The sequence below is a fragment of the Xiphias gladius genome, chromosome 23 (genome assembly GCF_016859285.1).
Source record: "Xiphias gladius isolate SHS-SW01 ecotype Sanya breed wild chromosome 23, ASM1685928v1, whole genome shotgun sequence".
NCBI classification, from domain to species: Eukaryota; Metazoa; Chordata; class Actinopteri; order Istiophoriformes; family Xiphiidae; genus Xiphias; species Xiphias gladius.
The window spans coordinates 28614883-28634856 of NC_053422.1; the positions used below are offsets into that span (position 1 = coordinate 28614883).

The 19974-nt window shown below is 40.8% G+C and overlaps 2 protein-coding genes across 5 annotated transcripts in view; one reads left to right on the forward strand and one right to left on the reverse strand.

Annotated features, from left to right (window-relative positions):
* Positions 1-18722, forward strand: nocta (nocturnin a). Its single transcript, XM_040118995.1, has 3 exons — positions 1-684; positions 12468-12761; positions 13465-18722. The coding sequence occupies exons 1-3, from the start codon at positions 474-476 to the stop codon at positions 14325-14327; spliced, it is 1368 nt and encodes a 455-aa protein (XP_039974929.1). The 5' UTR covers positions 1-473; the 3' UTR covers positions 14328-18722.
* The window catches only part of elf2a (E74-like factor 2a (ets domain transcription factor)), an 11084-nt gene continuing 9830 nt past the window's right edge, over positions 18721-19974 (reverse strand). For 3 of the 4 annotated variants that reach the window (XM_040118993.1, XM_040118990.1, XM_040118991.1), the window contains exon 9: positions 18722-19959. In XM_040118993.1, coding sequence (XP_039974927.1) covers positions 19386-19959 — 574 coding nt within the window. In that variant the 3' untranslated portion in view covers positions 18722-19385. Of the gene's footprint in view, positions 19960-19974 lie in introns of all 4 variants that reach the window. The other variant, XM_040118992.1, reaches the window with a different exon arrangement.

Genomic DNA, 19974 nt, shown 5'->3' on the forward strand with positions numbered 1-19974 from the left:
TCGCTAGTTCCCGCCTCTTTGGTACAAGTGTCAGTGCGGTTCAAACTACTGGTGACATCAGGGAGATTGCTGTATGCTGCTTTTTTAGACTAAGACTTTTATCCGTTTGCGAAGGAAAATAAAATGGTCACACACATTTTTCCACGATCTATATTCACTTTGTGTATTATATAGTCAATTCTAACGTATGTGGTGCCCTCTTGAAAAAGTCACGGACTAGCCCATCTTTGGCCAACCCCTCAGTAGCCACTGTTCCGTGACTCACCAGAAAAATGATGTAACTTTTGCCGGCTTTCTGTTACCTTCAAAAGTACAAAGAGAAAGGAAGAGTATCCTGTCAAACTGCGCATTGTGGGAACATTCTCAACCTTTTTGTTGAGTAAATGGCTTGGTTTGGTTAGCATAGGTGAAAGGACAGCGTACAATCTGTGTAATTTACAGTTCTTTCTCTGTTGGACTCAGTACAGTAAATAATGAATGCGGCTCGTCGCTGTTCGGCTTTATTGGGTCAAATGTGCGTGTCCTCACGGGGGGGACCGACAGCCAGGAGACCGTTTTCAGCAGGAGCCGTCTCAAACCCGGCGGGACCACAGTACTCCGGTGTCGGAGGAAGAGGAGTGGGAGTCAAAGGGAACTCTCCCCAGCTGAAGCCGAGCGGAGCATCCACCAATGGGGCAGCACCAGGTATTGTACACCAAAGTATACTATTCATTACGATTTAGGGCCATAAAAGAACTCAAGTATTTGTTTCTACCAAACTCCGTTCAAATTATGAACGGTTAAAACTCGCTCACCTACCGGTATCTGACCTAAAATGTGGTTTCTGAATCGATAGTAGTCAACCCACAATTCCTCACGATACGTTCCATGAAGGAATGGCTAGCTCTGTAAAATTCCTCAACCCTACTCCTTTTCTTGATACATTTTTGCAATTTGAGATTTTGTTAAAATAGCGTACTCTTATTCCGTCAGTTTTACCAAACTAAAGCAGCAATGATTTTAAAAAATAAAATTATGTTTTTTGACAATACTAGTGTTTTTCATTGAGCCCAACATGAAAAACATCTCATATTAAGAGAAGATACTGGTCTCATCCTCACACGTGGATAAGACTACTACCATCACCACTGCCCTTCTACCTTAAATGTAGCGCTAATGGCTGTAAGTTAAACTTTTCACCTTAGATGCAAAACTATCTTATACGTTAGACACACATGACTGAGCATGTGTTTGTGGTTACGCTGATGATGTAACAGACATCTCCCGTCAGGATTCTTTCCTCCGTAGAGAGCCCCACTGACCTCTGCCCTATATATTTGGAGTTGACTAAAACAACCACCTGTTGGAAGAAATGTAATATGCTCAAAATGCTTTAAAATGATACTTCCGGTACAACCAAGAAACGTTACCTAATGGCTAGAACAGGGACTCCTGAGAATAGTTAAAATATGTTTCTGCATATGACAGAATGTTCCTTAAAATTGCTTCCTAACTTCTTCTTGGTCTACTAGTTATGTCATCTACTGAACAATATGAACTGAAATCTGCAATTCTGCACCCAAAACTTCCAGCTTAGGTTCTTATATCGAAGTCACGATAGAAGCATTTTCTGGAAGGGAAGCTTGCCTCTCCGCCCCAGCCATCTAGCATTTCACTGGCACAATGGGGCTTTTGACCCGTCAACCAATCAATGTATTCTTTGGAACTTCTATAGGTGGTGTTCTTTTATTGCTCTTCTGCCGTGGAGGGTAACAATGCTCCTGCTAAATAACCAGTTCTATTTATTCACTCTCTAAAAGTATGATACAGGATGTTCTTGATATCCTCTATTTTGGGTCTTAAGCAGGCACCCCTGTCTAGTAATCTGTTCAACGGCCTCACTTTCCTTCCTGCCACTGCAAACTATTACACTGCACTTCAATGATGAGGGTTAATCTGATATAATGGTTTGACATTTATTTTTCCAAGGATTTGGGTTTGGTATTGTTTTATTCAGTCCAAATCCACCATCAAACCCACTTGTCAAATACAAATCCTTTCAACTTTCCTATGGAATCTAATTAGGTTTATGATTTGAATTTTGCAAGTAACTGAAGTCATGAGGATAAAACTCATTCAACTCTTTACTGCCTGATAAGACAGAAAGATAGGAGTAGCACAACTAGGGGTGGACGATAAAATGAACTTTAAAATATCACAAAAAATATCCCTACGATAACGACATAAAACGGATGAGTAGTTTTTGATAAATGTATCTGTTCTGCATTTAGGCCAGCCCTCATCTGCACAATTACCTTATTAGCCTGGCTATAGCAATAGGGTTATGAAACTGACTCATGTAGGGCAAAACAAAGAAAAAAACACCCACACATCGTTGGAAATGAAAAGATGAGCGACCGTGAAGACAGTCGCACAGAACAATGAAATTGTAGCAAAGAGAGGTCACACATCATCTCTGATTTAGAAATGGTTTGGATATTTAAAGCTACATAAACAGCAGAGCAATATCTGTTGCAATATATGCAGGCCCACTTTGCCGACAAGGACGGGACACACAACAAACCTTTTCCACCATCTGAAAAGGGTAATGTTACCATCCCAGAATGCAAAACTCGCAAACAAGGCTCCTATGGTAACGTTGGTTCAAACCCCAGCAGCAGTCACGCGTGTGTGCTTTTTCAGCCATTACCAAGTCTTTTCTGTGATAGGAACCGGACATATTTTTCTAATTTATATATTTTGTAGGGCTTTAGTCAACCAAAGAAAATCCTGGAAAATTGAAATCATACCTACTCTTCAACGAATCGCTTGGTCATGGGGGAAAAGAAATCTGCACATTATCTCTAGATTAACGAAATCAGCCACAGTGCACTGAGTGCACCCTACCTGGCAGCCTTATTAGCCTAAATGAATTGTAAATAAAAAATATTAAAAGCTAGTATTTGCAGCATATTAAATAATTTTAACATATTTTATACTGACATGATAACAACAGATTCAGGCCGACCAGCGTGTACCTGCCCATATTCTTATAATTTTCGAAAATAGAACTATATCAACTGATGATCCCAAGAATTACTGAATAATATAGACTCAAAGCCTCAAGCGTTAAACACGAAAGTTGACACAGTAAATAATGGATCAATTCTGGAAGGCTATTGATGTAGTGCTTTTCTCTTTAGGAAACTAACACCAGTGACTGTCTGAATAATGAGAATTTGGTCAGATGAGAGCATATCGACCAACTAATCAACCAGTCAACTGGGAGACTAGACCACAGCCCTAATATTTTTATTTTTTTATTAATTTTTTTTATGTGCCCAATGAACAACAGAAGATATGACATTTTGATTAAATGTAGCACATTGACACATTGCAATAAAAGATGTAGCATACTTACATGCACACATTTTTCTCAAGCCACTTGATCCAAACATACGAAGTCCTGATTCAGATCTATTACTATCTTAAGTGTACCTTAAAGATTCTGACTCCTAAAATTGCTGTGACATAATCTGCAAAATTGTTTTATCGAAACCAAACCCTAACTATGCCAGTATTTTATTGATTTTATTGAAATACAGTACTTACTGTAAAACTGACACATGGTATTTAATGAGTGTCTGTAGGAAAGCATCATTTTAATTAAATATCAGCCTTCAAAAACTCATACTGGTTAAATACAAGCCAGTCAGGCACCTGCGTTTGGGTCAAAGTCTTTAAGCTGTTCTAACCAGGTTGAAGGTTTGTCTACTTTAGGTATTGTCAGTGGAACAGGTCAGGTATATTGTTTCATGCTTGTGGTCAGGTCACCCCCATCCAAACATACGTACCAACATACTCACAAACATTTCCCGATGGCCTGGGTGTTATGGTTCCTTAAATTAGCCGATTTACTGGTTTCTGTATTTTAGTACTCTGGAGGCTAAAACTCTTAATCTAACTCCATGCAGATCTTTACTGGCCTCCATCTGTAATGGGATTGGTCAGGCGTTACATAACCATCTAGTAAAGAAGACATGAGTGAAGAGTGAACACACACTAGGGTTATATCAATCAGTCAGGCCTATATTAGCTTCCATTTAAAAATTTAAATGTCTTGAGTTAGCTTGGCAGTGTTGACAACACAGTATTAAAACTAAAACATAAAATCATTCTGATGATTGGGATGAAGTTGGGTCTATTTGTAAAGCTATAAAAGCGTAGGATTCAGGTCAGTTACATTTGTTGCATGCAAGTATTATTGATACACTTGCTTAATCTAATCTAGTGGAACAACAGTTGATCTTTGTAGGTGGCAAAAAAACATTTTAGTAACATTTTAGTAATGATGATTATCAGAGGTTTCAACTCAATATCCAGTTTCAGTCGGTATCTTTTAAACCTTCTCTCAAGCCCTGTTCATACCTGGAATTGACATGTGTCTCGGGTTTTCCGATCACAAGTGGACAGCTCTAAGTTCCCCCAAGATGCATGTTAATGCCAGGTATGTACAGGGCCTAAGTGTCAGTCTGTGTCTTGCTTTCAGTGGAATTCAGCAGTTTCAGACAGCTCAGTGTCTGATTAACGTAACATTTATACAGGACAATCCCTCATTCATTATTCACCCTGTACCACTTAATCTAATTTGTCACTCTAGTAATTCAGTTAGTTGGCATGTGGTTCCTCACAGTAGAGAAGAAGATTAACTGGAATCTCTGTCTGTATAACCAGCACCACAGTCTGTCTTATTATTCAACAGCAGCTTCACTTGGTCCTGGAACTGGACTCCTGCCACCATAAGCTCTTTTCTTTGGCACAGAAAAAAACAGTTTGACTGAAGACATGGAATAGGTGCTACTCAGAGTGGCACTACCCTGATTTGTGCGTTTTTCAGCTCAATAAATTCTGTATTTAGTATATTTTGTACTGGGATGGAAATTACACCGTCCGTTTTGTACTGTGATGTCTGTGGCACTGGTCAGTCGTCACTTAAGCAGGGACTCTCTCAATCTGGTAGTCTGGTACTTCTTGTGTTCTCATTTAGCCAAGAATGCTTCAAATGCTCAGAAGTGTTTTTTTGCTCCTCCCATTTTATTGGGATGATTTTGAAGCTGACTTGTGTGAAGATAGATGGTCTTAATTGTCCCAAGACGGGAAATTTGTATACACAATCTACACATGTTCATGTCACACAGGTCACATATGTCTTGTTTTACTATATTGGTGGGGTCCAAAAAGCGGCAGCCCACTCTGGTTATGGGCACAAAAATACTGGACCACACAAGTTTAAAAGGATGTTTGAAGGTTAAGATTTGTATTTAGGGTTAGGGTTAGAATTAGGTTTAGGTTAAAGGTTAGAGTAATTGCTGGGGTTAGGCATTTAGTTGTGATGGTTAAGGTTAGGGTAAGGGGCTAGGGAATGCATTACGTTAATGACACGTCCCCACAGATATAGTAAGACAAGGCTGTGTGTGTGTGTGTATGAGTCTGTGTGTGAGAGAGAGGGAGAGAGAGCATTCATGAATGGGCCAGTCAGTCTTTGGGTCACTCCTTCATCTGGCTGCACAGCAGCATTTACTGGGTCTGTCTTATTAGTGTCACACTGTCCCTCCATAATCACATCCAGCAGACTGCCCGCTCTCACTCAGTCAGTCAAAGGAGAAAGAGTCAGGGATGACTGAGGCAGGAAAGAAGAAAAAATTGTAGGTGGATAACCCTCAGACAGGCTGAAAACTGTGTGCTTTTGTTTGTGTGTGCTTCCTTCATCGATTTTGTTCCATGTAAGTATATATTGTGTTCATATTTGTATGAGGCTAAGAGTATAATTTATACTCCTTTTTTATTGACTCAAATCTAGTCCAGTCCGGTCTGCTAACCAGAAATCTCGTATCCCAATAGTCCTGCAGGACATCAATTTTTTGTGAAGCTTGTAATGTTCAGTTTTTACGAACAGTGTCAGATTTGGGTAATTGAGTTCCTTCCTCATTTTGAGGCTGAAGTTACCAATATCCTCAGCTGTACTTTTTGTTTAGTGCTAATTACTAAATGTTAGAATGTTAACACACTAAACTAAGAAGCCGAACATCATAAAAATTTTCTGCTAATTATCTGAACAAATAATATTGACAGTGTGAGCATGTTAGCAGGTTGAGAGAGCATGGTTGTTTACATGTTTCAAGAGAATGCGAATACAACACATAATCCAATTCAATATAATATCCAATGTAAAACCACCACTAACTGTGGACTGAAAGTAATCATATAGTTGAATCAGTTCTTCTCTGACAGTGTTTTCTTCCATGATTTACTGTGTTGTTAATGTGAAAGAACACAATATACAGGGATTGTACGTACATTGACCAGCCTACCAAAGGTAGAATTGAGTAAAGTACGTATCTTGTCAATTACCTAAAAATATGAATAGGGGTACAGTTTAAGGTATGTGCATGAGCAGTTGGGTATTACTACCCTTCTACTGGTTTTTTATTCCGTATTTTTGCCGCACAGATTCAGAAGGTGTTTGAACTCTGCAGGAAATAGTGAACACAGACACAAAATCAGAGTGAATTAACCAGGTTAAATCCATGGTGTCTGTCCATGCAAATCATATAAATGTGCCACTGACAAAGAGAACAACCCACACTCTTTCTCTTCCCTCCTCTATCCTCAGTTAATCAGAAAACACATGTCCTCTGTGTGTGTGTGTGTGTGTGTGTGTGTGTGTGTGTGTGTGTGTGTGTGTGTGTGTGTGTGTGTGTGTGTGTGTGTGTGTGTGTGTGTGTGTGTGTGTGTGTGTGTGTGTGTGTGTGTGTGTGTGTGTGTGTGTGTGTGTGTGTGTGTGTGTGTGTGTGGTTGTTTCACTGGATAGTCCTGCCATCCCCACCTGTTGGACAACATGCCAATTCTTATCAAAACCCCACCTACTTACTCCAATCCTTCCTTTCTTCTCTTTTTATCTCTCCTTTCCTTCTAAAGATGCCTCCTGTTCTTCACAATCAGCATCTCTCATCTCTATGGCAACCGTGATAATAAAGAAATCTCATGGGTCTTTCTCTCTCTGTCTGAGACGGGCGTACTTTGTGTCCCATCACTGTAGCGGCCATTCTGTCACCCAGTGAGCAAGAGAGAGGGAGGGGGTTGGGAACTGATGATTCAGTGAGAGAGGGAGACATATGTACTGAAGGATGAGACAGTTAAAGGATGAATCACAGCATAGACAGAGATAGAGAGATGGAACACTTGTAATTAAAGAGGATAAAAGGGAAGAGGGCAAGAGTGAATGACAGAGGAGGTGGACTGTGCTGGACTGTGATAGAGGAAAGGATTTTGAGATGACATGGAGGTCAAGGGTAAGACATTTATGCTACAGTCACTTACAGTATTTTGCAAATCAATGAGCAGGACTGATATAAGGCACTCTGGGTTTTGATATTTGTATCATTGCAATGAAGTACCTTGATTTGTCAACTACTTCATTTAGTGTAACAGCCAAAAACAGACATATCTGCTTATTTTATCCATTAAGATTCTCAGTTTGTTCTCCAGAAATTTAATATCAAGGTATATCTGAATACCTTTTCCTTTTAAAAAGATTTCAAATTAATACCAGCACCATTTCCCATTATACAGTGATAGATTCTTATAAAAATTCAGTTTATTCTTTGATGCATAGACCAGGGATAAACAGTACAAACACAGTTGTATTTCAGTTTGGCGAAGGATCAAACATCAATACTTTTTGTGTACTGATTGAAATTGGTATCTGAAGCACTTTTATTGGACAGGTCCTGAAGTAAATATTGACTTTTGATAGTTTTATTTCAGAAAAACTTGTTAACCGCTGGTTGCTTTTGTTAAATGAACACAAAAATTTTTTTTTCGAAAGGTACCAAAAAAGGTGTTTCAGTATTTGTACTGTTCCTCATACCAGCCAGGATGCTCTCAGCGGTGCCTCCGTAGAACATGCTGAGAACAGGTGGAGGGAGTCTCATCTTCTTCAGGTGACACAGGAAGTGGAGACAGTGTGCTTTATAACAGAGTGCTGTCACATGTGAGGTCCACGAGAGGTCTTTTGTGACCTGCACTCCTAGGAGCTTTGTGCTACTGACCCCCTCCACAGTGGTGCTGTCAGTGGTCCGCAGTTTGTGATCAGCACGTGTCGATGATAACCTCCTTCAATTTCCCTGTCTTTAGGAAAAGGTGGTTGGTCTTACACCACACTGTGAGTAGGTGCACCTCTTCTCTGTAAGCTGTTTCATCATTGCTGCTGATGAAGCCCACTATTGTTGTGTCATCAGAAAAGCTGATGTGGCTGGAGCTGAAAGATGCAGTGCAATCGTATGTCAGCAGTGTGAACGGCAGTTGGCTGAGTACACAGCCCTGGGGAGTGCAGGTACTCCGTGTGGTGGTGCTGGAGGTGTAGCTGGACTCACTGTCGCCTGCCAGTGAGGAAGTCCAGGACTAAGTTGCAGAGGGAGCTGTTGAGACCTAATGAGCTCAGCTTCACCATCAGATGTAGGACTGAGCTAAAGTCAGTGCATAGCATCTGAACGTGGTTTGGTTTAGGTTGGCCTGGTACAGTTAATGTCATAGGAATGATGTGGAGTGATTGGTTGAGTTGGTTAATTTGAAGCTTTAGTCTAGCTCTTGCAGCTGAGTGATTGTCTTTATCTCAGTAAATCTATACTGTATAAGACTGTTGCCATTTAAGTTAATAAAAATCAAAATTAATACAAATGTATCAACAACATAAGACCCTGTCAACAGGTTAAGACAAGGTTCAAACCAAAACCACGGGGACAATCAAAGAAAAAAGCATTACTGTTGCAGTACCGTTCAGGAATTTCAAGCAGTTTTACCAGCACATTGCCACTGAAACCACCTTTCCTAAAGTTATGTAATTATATAATGTATTTCAGTAGGTTAGTACTAATGCCTTACAGCAGTGTCTGTACAGTCTTTGCCAAACTTTTGGCAGTTTAAATATTAAGCTACCAGCTAGCCATTGATTTAAGGGATAATGTGAGTTTGTTGTAGGCGTACATTTAAGGATTAACCATTGGGACCCATTGTATCTACTGTGACTTTATGCAAACCTACCTTGGAACACAGATCTTGTGGCTGACGTGCCTAGGTAAGCATAGTGTGTCTTATCCAGTTCCTGGCGTTTCTGTGTCACTGGTAGCACGTTTTGTTGCTCCGCCTCTACCCAGTTAATTTTGCTATTTTCCTCATTACAGTGGCTAATTATGCCGTGTACATTTAAACCTACACTAGTTCTGCCCAAGCATTCTGTGCTCTCTTTTCTTTTAGCAACTTTTTCGTTACTTTTTCGCTATTCATATCTGCTAGTTACTTTAGCTTAGCAGTTAGCAATGGCTTCTCTCTCTCCCTCTCACTCTCCTGCTCTCTCTTGCTTGGTGTGTCTTATGTTTAGTTATTCGTCTGCCTGCTTTAGCGATAATTGTACATGTAATAAGTGTAGATTATTTGCGGCCAGAGCAGGATGACGCTGAATCCTATTTAAAACTGCTGGCTAAGGATAAACGTAAATATGGTAGGACTGTTATTCATGTCAGTGGTAACGACACCCAATTACGCCAATTGGAGGTCACAAAAATGAATTTTGAGTCACTGTGTACTTATGCAAAGACAATGTCGGACTCTGTAGTTTTCTCTGGGCCCCTACCTAATCTGACCAGTGGTGACATGTATAGCTGCATGTCATCATTCTACCACTGGCTGTCGAGGCAGTTTCCAGCAAACGATGTGGGATTTGTATATAATTGACAAACTTTCTGAGGCAGACCTGGTCTGATTAGGAGAAATGGCATACATCCCAAGTTGGAGCAGCTCTCATATCTAGAAATCTGATTGAGTTTATTAGTAGACCAAAACCATGACAACCCAGAGTTGAGACCAGGAGGCAGAACTGCAGTCTTGCATGCTTCTATTCTATTTGTTATAGTGTACCGCGTTCCTGGGCCGTACTCAGAATTTTTATCTGAATTCTCTGAGTTTTTATCAAGTTTAGTGTAGATAAAGTAATTATAGTAGGTTATTTTAATATTCAGGTGGACGTCGACAACGATAGCCTTAGCACTGCGTTTATCTCATTAACAGTATCAATTGGCTTCGCTCAAAGTGTATATCAGACCATTATTTAATAACTTTTGAATTCTTATTACTGGACTACAGACCATTAGGCAAAAATGTCCTTGCTAGATTTCTATCTGATGGTGTTGTAGCTAACTTTAAGGAAGTGATTCCATCAGCATTTAATTTGCCATGTTTAAATATAACAGAGGACTCTTATGCTAACTTGAGTCCCTCTAAAATTCATCATCTCGTTGATAATGCTGCATGCTCAATGAGAATCACACTCGACCCTACTGCCCCTCTAAAAAAATATATAATAAAACAAGAGAGGTTAGTTCCATGATTTAACTCCAAAAACCACATATAAATCAAACAACGCAAAAACTTGAAAGGATATACCAAACTGGAAGAATCCCAGTTTTCCTGGCAAGATAGTCTTAAAATATATAGAAAGGCCCTCTGTAATGCCAGAGCAGCCCATTACTTCAACCTGTTAATACATCTTTAATAGAGGAAAATAAAAACAACTGGAGGTTTCTTTTCAGCACTGTAGTCAGGCTGATAGAGAGTCATAGCTCTACTGATCAATGTACTCCATCACTACTATAGCTCTCAGTAGTGACGACTACTCCCAGTAGCTCTCAGTAGTGACAACTTAATGAGCTTCTTTGTTAAAATTCTATTAGAGACAGAATTCCTCATCTCCTGCCCTCAGCTGGTACCGATTTATCTCCAAACACAGGAACCTTAGAAACAGCTATAAAACCTGATATATATTTAGACTGTTTTTCAACAACTTACAATTTCTTCATCTAAACCATCAACTTCTCTCTTAGACCCCATCCCAACTAGGCTGCTCAAGGAAGTTTTACCCATAGTTAGCACTCCTTTAATATAATCAGTCTGTCTTTATTAACTGGGTATGTACCACAGTCCTTTTTAAGTAGCTGTAATTAAACCTCTTCTTAAAAAGCGCACTCTTGATCCAGGTGTTTTAGCCAATTATAGACCTGTATCCAACCTCCCCTTTCTCGCTAAGATCCTTGAGAAAGCTGTTGCCAACCAGTTGCGTGACTTTTTCCATGATAATAGTTTATTTGAGGATTTTCAGTCTGGATTTAAAGTGCATCATAGCACAGAGACAGCACTACAAATGACCTTCTAATTGCCTCGGAAAAAGGACTTGTCTCTGTACTTGTCTAGTAAGCTCTTAGTAATGCATTTGACATTATTAACCATCACATTCTATTACAGAGAGTGGAACATTTAACTGGCATTAAAGGAACTGCTCTAAGCTGGTTATTTATCAGATCGATTTCAATTTTTGCACATTAACGCTAAATCCTCCATATACTCACAATTTAGGCACGGAGTTCTACAAGGTTCTGTGTTTGGACCAGTTCTATTCACCTTATATATGCTTCCTTTAGGCAACATTATTAGGAATCATAAACTCCTATTGTGTAGTAGTCGTTGTCTGATTATTATTAATATTACTAGCCCTAATTATAATTATAATTATTAGTTTTATTATTAGTCTTATTACTACTATACATTTTTCTGTGGAATCTGCATTGTGCTATGCTCTCTTTCCTCCCTTTTTTGCCCATGTCTCCAAGTGCTTGCTCATGGGGGAATGTTGGGTATCTGTAAATATAACTATAAAGAGTGGTCAAGACCTGCTCTATATAAAAAGTGCCTTGAAATAACTTCTGTTGTGATTTGGCGCTATATAAATAAAATTGAATTGAATTGAATTGAAAGGATGATCACAGTATATTAACTTATCGAGATGAATTTCCAGTCAATGCCCTCTCCTACCTTTGTATGTAGTGGGCTGTTGGACTCTTTGTTTTCTCGTGATCAGCATTTCAATGAGTGGTCTGAATTAATGTTTAATCAGTATGCTCTGATGAGAGTTTTCACTCTGACTAAACACGGGGAACTCAAATGCTGCAGAATTATTGAGGACCAAGAAACTCTCAACTGAGCAGAGAACTTTGTAGTTAGTGACAGACTGAGAAACTGACTCTGTTAAGAGTGATTGACAGCAATCAAAGTAGGGTCTCAAGAAAGTCTGGAATTATGTGGAAACCATCAGCTAAATGAGGCAACGATTCATATTAATACCTTAATGAAAGAACTGAAACTATAGGGCCTCAGAGGACTAATGAGGAAAAAAAAGTACCCGGTGCTAATGTCAATACTATTATGAAAAAAGACAGAACAAAATCTCACACTAAAGTCAATACACTCAGGGCTTTTGCTGATACTTTCATGGTCTGGTATGACCAGTAGCTTATGGTGGCTAATGTTAGCAAACATTACAAAGTGCAAAGCACCTTTTAATGATAACATATGTTTCTCCTTTGTTTCCTCTTCATCAGTTTGTCCAATGGGTGGTACCAGCAGCAGCAGGTTGTTCGGTACTTTGACCCAGTCGCTAAACAGCTCCCCCTTGGCCCAACAAGACCCGTACCCAGAGGAGAGCACAGACCAGGACCTGGACCAGGACCTGTCCGAGACAGACCCAGACCAGCTGCTCAGAGAGTGTGAGGATGCACTGCAGAAGCGACCAGCCCGGCCACACCGGGATCTGGTGTATCCCAGCGGAACTGCGCCCTGCCACCATATGCACAACCCCTCCATACGGGTCATGCAGTGGAATATACTCGCACAAGGTATGGATCTTTCGATAAACATTACAACTACGGATTTATGAGGACTACAGTAAAATATAGAAAACTGGAAGTTATACTCAAATCCAGTAGGTTATTTTTAGCCAGGTTAGCAGCTTGGCACTAGAGATGGCTATGTCTGTCTGTCAAATGCTCAGTCCATCAATTTGGTTCAGACTTAAATATCTCTACTGCATGCATTGAGATGATACTTTGTTCAGACATTCATGATCCTAAGAGAATGAATCTTACTTACATTGGTGATCATCTGAATTTTCCTCTAGCGCCACCATGAGGTTCACCTTTGGGATTTTAAGTGAAATGTCTTGGATGGACTGGCATCAACTTTGATTCAGACATTCATGTTCCCCTGAGGATGAACTGTAGTAACTTTGGTGACTATTTAACTTTTCATCTAGCACCATCACCAGGTCAACATTTACTTTGTCCAGTACTTTGATTTATGAGAGAATGTCTGTAAAACAAATGACATTCCAGTCAGCCTCAGCTGTAAACTGTGTTTTTGCCAATTATCAAATGGTGAAAGATAAGACCCTAAACAAAGATGTATTAGTATTTAACTCAATGCACCACTGTGTCTAACTACAGCCTCATCAAGCTGCTAGCACATCTATAAACTCTTGTCCACTTGTTTTGGCATGAAAATGAATTCACTTAATATCAGTCTATCTCTCTTTGTTTCCAGCTCTTGGGGAGGGGAAGGACGGGTTTATCCGCTGTCCACTGGATGCTCTCAACTGGCAGGAAAGGAAGTATTTGATCCTGGAAGAGATCCTCACCTACCGACCGGACATCCTCTGTCTACAGGAAGTAGACCACTATTATGACACTTTCCAGCCAATTATGGCCAACCTGGGTTACCACAGCAGCTTCCTGGCAAAACCCTGGTCTCCCTGTCTGGATGTAGAGCAGAATAACGGTCCTGACGGCTGCGCTCTGTTTTATCGACGCTCGCGCTTCTCCCTCCAGGCCACAGCTCACCTGCGGCTATCAGCCCTGATGCTGCCCACGAACCAGGTCGCCATCGTTCAGACGCTGAACTGCCGGGTAACAGGCCGTCAGCTGTGCGTGGCCGTCACCCATCTTAAAGCCCGTAGTGGGTGGGAGAGGCTGCGGAGTGCACAGGGTGCTGACCTACTGCAGAGTTTAAGCAGTATAATATCCCGGGATGGCAGTCAGAGTGAGGCGGCATCAGCCATCGTCCCTTTAGTAGTGTGTGGAGACTTTAACGCAGAGCCCTCTGAAGATGTTTACAGACGCTTCAGCTCCTCCCCCCTTGGCCTGAACTCTGCATACAAGCTGTTGAGCTCTGACGGACAAACAGAGCCAGCCTATACCACATGGAAGATCCGCCCCTCTGGAGAGAGCTGCAGCACACTGGACTATATCTGGTATACCCATCATTCTTTGAGTGTGGACTCCCTGTTGGACATTCCCACTGAAGAGCAGATCGGCCCAGACCGCCTCCCATCCTACCACTACCCCTCTGACCATTTATCACTGCTCTGTGACATCACCTTCAGGGAGGAACCCCATAGGTTGATGTAGGCTTCCAGTCACAGCAGTTCCGGACCAATAGGAAGATTGAGTGAGGAGACTGCTTATTCAGAATCAGTGTGAACTTGTACTGTAAATGACAGTAAGAGAAAGTGAAGAGCGTGTTCGCTGATTTTGAGGCAGAGTCATGGTGGGGCAAGACAAATATGATTTGAGCGGGAATAATTTGCAATCATGACGCACACATAAACCCAAATAAGCATGTGTCACTTTCTGTAACAATGCTATTATTTTAAAGATATTCATAATTGGAACTTTAAAAAGTTAAATGACCGGAAAAAATTATGTATATTTTTTGGGATAAGTAGGGGTTTGGCGTCACACTGGAGCCTGTCAGTATCTAGCATTTTTCAGCCCTTTAAAGGAACACTGTGTAGGATTTAGGGGGATCTGGTGGCAAAAATGGAATATAATATTCATAATTATGTTTTCGTCATTGTATAATCACCTGAATCTAAAATGAGCCCTTCATATCTTCATAGGGAGCGGGTGCTCTTCCACCGAGCCCGCCATATTGCACTGCCATGTTTCTACAGTAGCCCAGGACAGACAAACCACTGACTCTAAAGAGGGCCGTTCGTATTTTACGTTACCTGAAGGCCACCACACACACACACACACACACACACACACACACACACACACACACACACACACAAGGAAACAAAGTTAAAAGGCCACCACAGCACCAAGCTGGGGAAAAACCTCGACACTTATTTATCGCTTCCAACTCACTATTATAACTTAATTTTATTAAATTATTCTTTATAATTTATATCAGTTGGTTTACCATAATCAACAGATTTCCCTGTAGTGTATCTTAATTTATTATTTTATACTGAAATAATCCAGTGTGGTTCTTCAGTTTGACATTGGCAATCATGACAGTGACTGTAACTATACTGAACATGAGGAAAAATGTTAATATATAAATTATAACTAAGAAATTAATTTAGCTCATATTGTTGCCTGTTTGACTTGCTGGCTAGTGCAATTGAATGATTATGTTGTGGATTGGTTTCTTTTGTCTCAGCACACACACAGGAAGAACATGAAGCCTCTATTCAACTCCATTTATAAAGCTACCTACAGACAGGTGACAAATTAAAGGAAAAGCCTTAAAAGTGAGTGGAGAAACAGGATGACAATGCCCCCATCCATAGGGCACGAGGGGTCACTGAATGATTTGATAAATATGAAAATTATGTGAATTATAAGCTACGGCTTTCTCACTCATCTGAAGCAAACTGTTTAGTATGTAAGGTTAATCAACTAAAAGGCTGTTTGTTTGTTTTTTAAGAAAAGCATGCAATGACTTGAGAAAGTAGCTGCTTTTGTACACTTCATTGTATTGTACATTTGAATTTAAATAAATAAAATTGCCATTCTTGCTCATCAATCTACACTAAAAGCCCAGACTCAAACCCAATAAATCATCCCGGGGAGAAACCTGGATATGGCAGTTTGCAGACGCTTCCCATACAATCTGACGGATCAGGAAGAATGGGATAACCTGACGAAACTCAGGCATGCAAAGCTTGTACAGACTTGCCGAAGAAGATTCGAGGCTATAATTGCTGCCAAATGGGCTTCTAAAAGTCTTGAATTAAGGGTCTGAATTTTAGATTTAAATAAAGATTTTGATTTAAAGACATACATATATGCATATATATATATATATATATATATGCATATGTTTGTGTGTATATATATACTCCCAGGTAGATCAGCTGAAACAGCTGGTCTCCTGGGTTTTCCACCCACAACCATTTCCAGAGTTTACTCAGAATGTGTCCAAAAACAAAAAACATTCAGTGAGCAGCAGTTCTGCAGACGGAAAAAACCTTATTGATGAGAAAGGTCATAGGAGATTGGTCAGACTGGTTGAAGCTGACAGAAAGGCTACAGTAACTCAGATAACCACTCTATACAACTGTGGTGAGCAGAAAAGCTTCTCAGAATGCACAACACACCAAAAATTGAGGCTGATGTGCTACAACAGCAGAAGCCCACGTCAAGTTCCATTCCTGTCAGCCAAGAACAAAAATCTGAGGCTGCAGAGGATACAGGCTCACCAACACTGGACAGTTGAAGACCAGAAAAACATATCCTGGTCTGATGAATGTGGATGTCTACTGAGGCTCGCAGATGGTAGGGTCAGAAATTGGCATCAGCAGCATGGGCCCGCCCTGCCTTTTGTCAACAGTCCAGGCTGCTGGTGGTATAATGACGTGGGGAATGTTTTCTTGGCACACTTTAAGCCACTTAATACCAATAAATCATGGTTTCAATGTCACAGTTTGAATAGTGTTGCTGACCATGTGCATCCCTTTATAGCCACAGTATACCATCTTCTAATGGCTACTTTCAGCATGATAATGCACCATGTAACAAAGCAAATCACAACTCCACATCACAACGAGATCAGTGAACTTCAGTGGCATCCCCAGTCCCCAGATCTGAATCTAATAGAACACTTTTGGGATGTGGTAGAGCAGGAGATTGGCAGCATGAATGTGCATCTGACAAATCTGCAGAAATAATGCAATGAAATCATATCAAAAAGGACCAGAATCTCAAAGGAATGTTTCTAACATCTTGTGGAATCCAGGCCACGAAGAATTTAGGTTGTTTTGAGAGCAAAGTGAGGCCCTACCCAGTATTAGTATGGTGTTCCTAATAAAGTGCTCGGTGAGAATAAATACTACAGCATACAATATTTTAGATAATAATTCTTCCAGCTTTGTACCAACATCACATGCTCCCATGCAGAAAGCCAGCTCCATAAAGAAATGCTTTTCCCAGTTTGACGTGGGAGAAGTTGACTGGCCTGCAGACCCTTGATCTCAACCCCATCCAACACCTTGGGGACGAACTGGTATTCCGACAACAAGCCCGGACCATATCACCCACCTTCAGTGTTGGTCCTCACTAATGCTCTTGTGTCTGGATTCGAGCAAATTCCCACAGCTAGGTATAACATCTTGTGGAAAGCTAAAAGATGATGTGGCTTCTTTGGAACCTTGAAAACCTAAGGTGCTGACTGTGGCATGTTCTTTATAGTAGCTGCTAATTTTAAGCATTCAATTTAATAATCCACCCTGTTAGCAGTGTTCTAACTACCTCACCTCAGACACCAATTCCCTTCCCATGAGGATGTGATTTTCAACATTTCCAAGAATTTTGACAACACTGTCAGTGCTCCAGCATTTTAAAACACATATACTTGCAAGAAAAAGCTGAACATGCAAATAGAGGAAACACAGGAAAATGAAGAAAACATCATTTGTAAAACAACACATGGAATAAGACCCAACAGGCATTTAGATTTGTTTTTGAGATTTTTTTTGGTGTTGTCTTTCCAGCGGCTAGAGCTTGCATGATCTGGAAGATCATGACATGTAGTTGAAAAGCTGTGGATATAGCGAAAACTAGAGATGACCACTCATGATACTGGAAAATGAGGTAGCAATATACATACATACTGTATATTTTAGTGATAACAATCTAAATGTGTGATTCTGATACTGGGGATATTAGCAATATAGTGTTACAATTTTAAAGTGTATGCACGTAATCTAGAAAACCTCCATTTAATGAATTGTAGTGTTTCACATCAGCTTATTTCGTTATGCCGGGCATATTTTGTTAAAAATTACTGTATGCGTTTCATTCATTTGCATATTTCTTAATGTAACATGTTTTTTCATAGTGCTGAAGATTTTCATATGTTTGTGTTTTGTCCATTTGATGTGTGATGTGTTTTGATATGTTTTCTTGTGTAGAGCGTGGGCCCACAGTGTACAGTGCATTCAGTGCTACGTAGGCTACTGCTAGACTTCTACCTGTATGACTGTTGAACATTTGTAAATCACAAAACTATATCCACTTTGATTCTGAAGGACATTTACCATTATACATGTAAAACTATTTTAGTTATATAAGAATCAACTAAAAGTGTTGGCTGGGTTTTTCCTTTTACATTCTCAATGTTTTCCGCGTCAACAAATTTATTTAAATATTTGTGACAGCTGTTCGGATTCTGTACACTGAGAAATACTCAATTTGTCTGCAAGTTTTGCAAAGCCAAGAAATATTAAGAAAGACGTGAACAGTAATAATCATCTCCCAGCAAATAGCTCGCCTAACACACTTGACATAAGGGGAACTGTCAGGGGGTCTGACAGTTCACTAATCTCATACAGAATTGAAATGAGTCCTGCTCATTAGCAGCAACACAGTGCCTTTCTGTGGCCTTACTAGCACATTTTACTTCCTTTTCAAATGCCAAAATTTCTTTTTAAAAAAAGGCACCAAAAACATGTCAGTAAATCCTAAATAAACACTAAAAATTTCTAGCGTTTCATTTTTCCAATGGTTCAATAAAACAACTTTAGACAGTTTTAATTCACATTTGTCTTTTTTTATAATACATATTTCAGTAAAATCTACTTCAATACACTGATAGTACAAGAAAAAAATAGTATATCATACTTCAAATGTGGAGCACACCATTTAGTTCTTTTATCTTGATGCAAACATCCTTTTACTCCCTTTTTATGAACAGTACAAAAAGAGATAAGTGTTGGGAGAAGGTGACAGTGCTGTGAGTAACAGAACTCTGAAGACAAACCATTAAAGACTGAAACAGAGGAGGAAACAAAGAGGTGAACTCCAACTACGTCTGTACTGATACATATCCGCTGAGTATCAAAAAATGCTTTTTACATTTCTGTTTACAACAAAGTCTTGTCAGACTTTTTATATTAGGTTTGATTACAAAAAGGAGTTTTTTCATGTACAATCTAAGGCTGCCCATATCTTCTGAGCTCTGAAGGATCTGTGTGTGTATGCGTGCGTGTGTACAACAGTCCCTTTAATCCTTTGTGGGGCCTCAGTTTCCCTGGAGACGAACATTAGGCTGACAGTCTGAGACAATGAGAGCGTAGGTCTGGTCTGAGGCGGGGGGGGGGGTGTGGGATGTGTCCCGCACTTCCTCAGCAGTGTCCCCAGTGACAACCCCCCCCGCCCCAGCTCAGGGCAATGTTCTCAGGATGATGGGGTTTCTGCTGATGCTGCTAGTGGGCTGGAGGGGGGCGGAGCCTCTGCTGCTACTTCTGATTGTGCTGCCTCAGGCTGACAGTTGGAGGGCTTCAAGGGTTGGGTGGGTATTTTGGGCAGGGCGGAGTGAGACTGGCTCACCTGAAACTGAGGCAACGGCTGAGCCACTGCCGCCGGCTTGGCCAGAATGAGCTGTGGCGCCGACCGGCCCGTCGTTAGCTGGACCGTAGGCGCAGTGCCGGGTGTAGGTTTAGCAGCAGCCTGTGCCAGCTGTGTAGAAACAGGTTTGGCCTGGATGAGCTGCGTGACCTGGCCAGGTGGGTTGGCCTGCATGAGAGTGGCCAGCTGGTTGGCCGGGATGGTGATGATTGTGATCTTCTCTCCTGCTTTGGAGCCGGCAGGTAGCACAGTCGGCAGAGCCTGGATCACCAGTTTGGGGGTAGCACTGGCGGAGGCGTTAGCAACCGTTACCGGGACCCCCGTGGTGGTGAGAATGGGCGAGGAATTTAACGTCATCTGACCTAGTGAGTTGGTCATGACCACTGGCATGGCTCGGATGGGCCTGCAGGAGAAGGCA

Excerpts from the sequence above, each read along its gene's own strand:
- nocta (XM_040118995.1), top strand. The coding sequence starts at position 474 with ATGAATGCGGCTCGTCGCTGTTCGGCTTTATTGGGTCAAATGTGCGTG. Across the intron at positions 685-12,467 it reads CACCAATGGGGCAGCACCAG|TTTGTCCAATGGGTGGTACC; the intron begins GTATTGTACACC and ends CCTCTTCATCAG. Across the intron at positions 12,762-13,464 it reads GTGGAATATACTCGCACAAG|CTCTTGGGGAGGGGAAGGAC; the intron begins GTATGGATCTTT and ends CTTTGTTTCCAG.